The following is a 7,395-nucleotide window of genomic DNA, read 5'->3' on the forward strand; positions in this document are numbered from 1 at the left end:
TTCGAATACTTTCTGCGGATATGTATGTAAGCTTTTTTCATCTTAATATTATACATGATATTACATGATATTGCTCTTTAATTGGATTAACTGAAGGAAGAAAGAAGGATTAACGGTGTGTTAAGAACCGAAGTACGGATTTTCTGGTGCTATTAAATATTAATATTATCAATATTAATATATCTGCGGAAGGATATAAAGTTTGATCGTATATTGACGCCCCAAGAAAGTGACGGTGATGTCAAAATGACTATAAAACCGAAATGACTATAAATGGCTATAATGAGAAAATGATTATAAAAATTTTTTCTTCGATCATTTTCTCATCATTTTGACGTCATCGTCACTTTCTGTTCTATTCGAGGCATCGGATAATTCTTCGGCTCATACGTACGCGGAGAGAATAAGCTTTCACGTGAATCCTTTATTCCTCGAATAATATAATTTTCCATTTACCAATCCCAGGATTTTAATTTTAAATTGTGTTGCGAAAAATACTGCCTCGGCCAGGAATTTAGCCTAAATCTACCAACTAACTCGGCGGAACATTATATTAAATCGGGCCACCGAGCTTCGACAGTATTCATCGCAACACTTAATGTTTGTAAATTCGTGCGACGGATATATGAGACAAAGTAAGCATATTCTTCCACCTATACATAAAATATTATACAGGGTATATAGCACAAAGAGGACACCTAAATATCTTGGGAGCTTAAGGCTCCGGAATAGTCTTATTTCACTTACCTTTTACGGTATTTATTGTCCGTCAAGAGGGAAAAGGAGGAGGTTTTCATCCATTTTCACAAGTGTCTTCAAGCGATCTCGATAAGTATTATTTTATCCCAAATCAAGTATCTCTTTGCAAGTGGCGCGCAATATTTCTCAACGCGTCATTTCTCACCTATAACCGCACGGATCCAACATAGTCGCGACGACTACTCCGGAGTTTTAAATACGAGGATCTTATTTGGGAAATCGTAAAAAATGACCGTGAAAAAATTCTCCTCCACGAAACCATCCCTCCTTCGAAACCGCTCAAATTGTGCTCTGAACATGTTAAAAACAAAGGAAATATTTGGGTGTTATCTTTATTCTGCGACATCCTGTATATAAGATAGCTTTTTTATTTAGTTTAACCAAAGAAAGAAAGAAGGATCAACGGATTTTTTTCATTCTCATCTAGTCGTAGTAAAATATTTTTATTTCTTCGAAGATTATTGGCCTCACTCTGTATAAGTAATAAACATACGCGAGCAGAGTCTATCAAGATGGCAAAATCGATTGCAGTATCGCGTGTCAGATTCATTTCTCGATGTCAATTCGTTCGGACGAGCTTTACTGCATTCGAGCGAGCTTTTTCCCTCAATTCACCATCAACTCGGTCTCGGCAGGAGTCGCGGCGTGATACCAGACATCGCGATCGACGGTCGCATTCCCGGCATACTGCGGCCGGTGCTCAAGTTGTCGGAGTCCGGGATGCATTCGTACTCGCGAGGGGCCTCGCCGAGTCACCCGGTGCGTCCTGGTTCCTACGACAGGCTGGAGAAAGAGACGTCGAGCAGCAGGAAGTCCGTCGAGTCGCTGTGCCTCCTGGAGGAGCCGGCGGGCACGTTCAGAATGATGAGGAGGGACGACGATTGGGGCAGCGAACTGTCTACGTTGGAATTGAAGCCACCGAGCGGTTTCACGGACGTTCACGAGACCAGTGAGGCCGAGTGCGACATCGACATGAAGCTGAAGCTGCAGAGGAAGCGGACCGGCCTCCACTCGAACAACTCGCTCTCCAAATCGCCCAAAGACTTCACTATCACCGTCTAAGTGTGTTAATCAAATATCGAAACAAAAAAAAACCAAGAGAAATCGAAAAAGAAAAAGCAAAAATGAACAAAAAAAAAAAGAACGGAAAACGAGATTTCCAGTAAAGCAAAGCAAGCCAAAGCATGAGTGTTATTAAGTCAAGTAAGTTATCCGATTTTTCGCCATCGAGAATTCTCGCGATCGCCAACACCGCTCTACGGATAAGATCTCTGGATATTTGTCTGTCGGGGCGACTATTGTCAAAGAGTTCGTTTACAAATAAAGACTTATTTTTGTAAAAAAAAAAAGAAAAAGAAAAGGGAAAGAAAGAAGGAAAGGAAAAAAAATAGAGAAAGAGAGAATGATAAAAATTAGCCGCATCCCCTCACCCGTTCCCATTCGATTCCGTCTTTATGAATTCATCGCGAACGATAATGCACGGCGCATTTACCTACCTTCGAATCTTGCATCGACGAGCACGAAGTTAGACAGTTAGCTGCACAGTTTCGTCGAGTAACGAGCGACCGATGACGATCGCTCGTTAACGCTTCATCCTCATTTCGCATCTCGCGTGACTGAGCGTAGACAATACAAACAAAACAAGAACCGCACGCAGCTTGAAGTAAGAAGTGTATTACTACATATAGTCATGGCCATCGGTCGCAACAATCATTGCTTCGGGAGAGGGGCGCTAGTTCTACTTCTTCTCTAGCTAGGTGAGACGCCTACACGTTGACAATAAAAAAGACACACTTCTCGTCGTGACAATAATAGTCTTGGCGCGTTTCGTGCTACGTCGTACGTAGAAAAGAGATCCACTCACGATTACTCCGTAGTAGATCACTAGATTTCACTGGAGAATCGTTTCCCTGTGCAGAGACGTGAGAATATATCTTCGAACGTGAATACCTTCGGTGTATCGCCGTGTAAGAGCGTGCGCCAGCTTTCGTGCGAAGAGACGTGCGAACTCCCGTCGATGCCAACCGGTGACTCCCCCCGTTCACTTTGAGGAAAAAGGAGCGATAATTACGAAGTCGGATAATTATCGAGAGGCTCACAACGACGATGGTGACAACGGGACGCTTAACAACGAGTACAACGCAGCAGAGATCGCGGACTAAGGACGTGTTATTCATATAACTCAAAATGATGAAAAAATTATGAAGAAATTACAAATTGATCTGCATTGCATTTAAAAGTGTCGCGAAAAGTTTGACAGTAATTCAGAGCCTGAGAATCAAAAGTTACTTCACTTTAAAGGAGGCTGTAAGGTGAAATAAGTTTGGCAAGAATTCGATGAAAATTGCGTATGCGTTGAAATATTATCTAATTCATTGCTCGGGCGATTAGAAGAAGATTGACCATTCGAGAGCTGAGATATTTGTAACTAAAGTTGGCCCTTTTTATACGTGTTTCCTCAGAGATTGGCGTGCTACTTTTAATTTCTATTTTTAATATTTTCTAAACTAAAAGTAAGATTTTAATTAAAAAACTACTATGGTGTTAAAGACTAATGTGCAGACATATTACAATACTACAAATTTCAGAATTATTAACCATTTTGTTTTAAAAAGCGGTGTAAAGTTCATAACTTATAGTAATACTGGAAATACATATACACATGCACATGTTTAAACACTTATATACCTTTTTCTATTATCTATGCATCTGTAGATCATATTAGATCAAATAATACATAGAAATAGCATTAATAAGAAAAACAAAAAGTAATATTTTCATATTTATAATATTCTCTACATCTATCTCTCAATTTCATTTCAAATTAATATTTATAATTTAAGTAGTGAAATATATAAATGTATAAGAACGAAACTTTGCTAAGTACTAAATTTACGAGCGGCCTCTTTGAGCGGCCTCTTTGAGCGGCCATTAAAAACACGACACTGAGCCTTACAACCTCCTTAACATCAATTGGTCAGTTGTCATTGCGTTTCTTTCTCTCTTCCTCTCTCGTATCAATCAGCAATCGGGATGGCAGACGTTTCTTCCGCGAAAGTCTATGTCTGGTGACACGCTGGTGAGTAAAACTCGACTGATTTCGACCAGTTGCAAATTTCTCGCAAACTATTTATTAGACGTATATGTTCTTAAGCACGGACAGAGTTTTTCGAATAAAGCGTACAGTTAAAAAAACGAGTGTAATACTATCGCACATAATGACTGGTACCGCAATCATTATATATATATATATATATCTGCTTCTTCCATTTTTTTTCTTTTTTTAAATCTCTCTAAAATCTCTCTGTGCTTTTTCTTCGTTAAGACGCGTACTGTATTTCGAGTAGTGGAAATCGACGAGAACCGCATTTTTTAGACCCGCCTGACGCGCGCGCACGCGCGTCGTGTGTTATTTTAACCGCTTAGTGCGATTTATTACAATTAATAGCGAGTCGCGCCGACGAGGAGGACGACTCGCGTGGCGCGATAGGAACAGAGAAACGTAATTCCTTTTTTGATTTGCTTCCCCCGTTTTTCCTTCTTTTTTGAATCCTCGCTGGTGCGCTTTGCCACTCGCGGTGCGTCACGCGGCTCGTCCTTCCGGCGCGAGTCGGACTCTTTTTCATCCTCGCGATCGATGGTTAGAATTGATCTGTTAAAAACTCTATCGAAGGCAGTGCGGTCGCTATACGCTCGAAGATTAACTCTTTCGCTATCGATGCGCTGATCGACCGGAGCCTTGTCGATAACCGACTGTCCTGTACTTCTATTCTGTAACCTTTAACGACAATGTTGCTACGATTTCTGGTAAACAATTTTTCACACATACAATCATGTATAATCATGTATGATCATATATAATCATATATAACCATATAAAATTATATAGAAAATTATATGTATAATTCCTTGTATGATTATATATATAATTTTACACGACTCTACCAGGGGAAAAAAATGATTATATATGAATTTTGTCTATAATTGAAGTAAATGTTTATGCTTATGGCTGTCCACGATGTAAACATTTAATTGAATCAAACCATTTTCTCCAATTTTTCATCCAACAGTATTTTTATTTCATGTGGACATATATAATTATATATAATTTCTTATAATATAATTATATATAGAAGCCATATAGAAGCAAAATTTATATATAAAAAAATCACATATAATTATATATAATTTTATATGATTATATATAAACGTTACTTTCCCGGGTGTACATAATTATAACAAATATGATGCTGTCTGATTCTTTTACGCGAGTCATATAAAATTATGTATAATCATATAAATAATTATTATATGTTATTATATAGTAATTAATTTTATACATTTCTATATGATTTTATATGGTTATATGTGATTATTATTACACATATGAGAAATTTTTTACCGGGTTACATTGTCGATGCGCAGCTTTTTTCTCACCGTATGTTATACCTGCGTGATGACGCAACGACGCTGTCGTTAAAAGTTACAAAATGGATCTACGGGACCGACGTATCCGCGTGTCATTTTCTCATTTCCCAGATAATCACGTACCGACGCTTTTTTTCTCGCTCTTGTACAAAAACGGAACGTACATCTCCTCAAGACTAATCGTCTCGAATACCGGAACACCCGATAATTTTCGTTCTTAACACGTCGCCACGTGCGGACAGAAAGACTCGAATATTTAAGTCCACCTTTGAACTCCGAGAACTTCGACATCCATCCGTTTTCGGCTGCCGAGACGCGTCGGAAACAGCATAGAGTTGAAGGAGAAAAAAAAGAAAAGGAAAGAACACTGTGCGCATCACCCCGAAGTCTCCCATCTCGCTCGCACACATAGCGAAAGAGTTAACGAGGAAAATGATAAGAGAAAGGAAGGAATGTTCGTAGGTACGTTTGTCTGGCAGTCTCGACTGTTTTACGTATGTAATTGCGTATTCCTCTCACCGTGTTCGTCGATTAATAAAGGGTATGGCGCGGATTCGTGTGATACCCGTTGTCTCTCGCAGGTTGTCTCCCTCCTAAACTTCTCTACTACACCCCCCTTCCCCTCCTCGAATCGCTACGAATCGCTCTCTCGTCTCGCCGGCTGGTCTCCGATGAGCCCAGCTTGTGCCTGTCGATCGTGGATCGTTAGTTACACACGTGAGACATCGTGTGAGTATACATGTATAAGATAGCTTCTTTTCTTCATTTCTTCTTTCACTCTTGTTTCTTTTCTCATTTTTTTTTTTTGTTACATTAGTTAACCGTAGGCCGTATAAGTGCGTACGCTCGAATGAAAGTCTCCCTTATGCGACACACGTGCTGCGACAAAGTCGTCAAGTAAATTGCGGCGGCGTCCTATGTAATACGAGACAATCGAACGTGCTTGAGTACAATTCTCGCGCTTCACCTTCTTTTTTTTTTTCTTCGACTATTTTTCTTTTCGTCTATTGAGAAGTCTCGATGTGTTCGACGTGTCCCGACATATTCGACATATACAACTTCTGCATATTTTTGTTTTTTCCTTACAACACATCCACTTATTAATCGTCGGATCACCTTATCGTAAGTAACAGACTTCGATCGCCGGCTGCGCCAACACGACGATCGGGCGATTCCCGTTCTCTCTCGATTACGCTCGCTTAATAAAATACACATATGCACATACGTACGTATATATATTATCACATAAAAAACCAACTCGGAACGACCGTTCGCTTTTCGCCGTATGGTCCACGCGAATACCGGTTACAATCGCAGTCTTCGTTATATACCGAGAGCGGAGAAGAAAAAGAAGAAGAGGAGGAAGAAAGGAGAAAAGAGGAAGAGAGAGAGAGAGAGAAAGAAGGAAGGTAAAACAAGAAAATCCGCGGGACGTCGGCAGTCCGATTGTTCCTCGCTTCCGTTTATCTAATCGAGCGACGGTTCGGCGTTTTCACTCGCGATTTAATAACGGCGAGCCGTTCCCGTTCTCTCGCCGGGGGGAGAGGCTCGCCTCGAAATACGTTTAATGAGAAGTGGAAAAAGAGAGGAGAGAAAGAAAAATCGCCCCTCCCCTCCTCTCTTTCGGCAACAGCCGTCCGTGTGGACGAACGACGGAAAATGCAGTCACGCGTCAACATCTTTCTTTCATTCCTTTTTCATGAATCGCGCGCTGGCGCGCGCATGTGTAGACGACGAGAGAGAAAAAGTAGAAAAATGCAGAAATGAAAACGAGAACCGGGAGAATGCTAGAGATGCGAACTAACGCGATGTGTGCTTCTTTTCGTGTGTTTGCATGTGTGTGTGTGTGTGTATGTGTGTGTATACGCGCATGTGTACGAGAGTGTGTGTGTGTGTGTGTATGTAAGAGTGTGCGCGTTATCTTACAAATATTATGTTGACTAGAATCTACGTTATCTATACACACCACCTATTTTATCATTCGAATTATATGCGGGCGGTCGCGTCGCCGATGACCCCTTTATCGCGGTCACTCATACCTCATTAGACGTCTATTTTTTCTTTTGCTTTTTTTCTTTTCTTGTTTATCCACGTAGGTACATACATATAGTCGTGTAATATCGTAAAATACAGTACAGATTCCGCGTGAGAGACGTGCGCGACGAGGTATCGCTGGCCGCCGCTCCTGTGTACAGACTCTCCCTCCCC

At 40.6% G+C, this 7,395-nt stretch overlaps 1 protein-coding gene across 6 annotated transcripts in view; it reads left to right on the forward strand.

Annotated features, from left to right (window-relative positions):
• The window catches only part of LOC106750271 (Down syndrome cell adhesion molecule-like protein Dscam2), a 107,387-nt gene extending 103,995 nt beyond the window's left edge, over window positions 1–3,392 (forward strand). For 3 of the 6 annotated variants that reach the window (XM_014630479.1, XM_014630477.1, XM_014630480.1), the window contains one exon: window positions 1,395–3,392. In XM_014630479.1, the coding sequence (XP_014485965.1) occupies window positions 1,395–1,821 (427 nt within the window). In that variant the 3' untranslated portion in view covers window positions 1,822–3,392. The remainder of the gene's footprint in view (window positions 1–1,394) is intronic. The other 3 variants (XM_014630481.1, XM_014630478.1, XM_014630482.1) reach the window with 3 other exon arrangements.
• The last annotated feature ends 4,003 nt before the right edge of the window (window positions 3,393–7,395 follow it).

Source organism: Dinoponera quadriceps, unplaced genomic scaffold (assembly GCF_001313825.1).
Source record: "Dinoponera quadriceps isolate SergipeBrazil2010 unplaced genomic scaffold, ASM131382v1 scaffold3676, whole genome shotgun sequence".
Taxonomy (NCBI): Eukaryota; Metazoa; Arthropoda; class Insecta; order Hymenoptera; family Formicidae; genus Dinoponera; species Dinoponera quadriceps.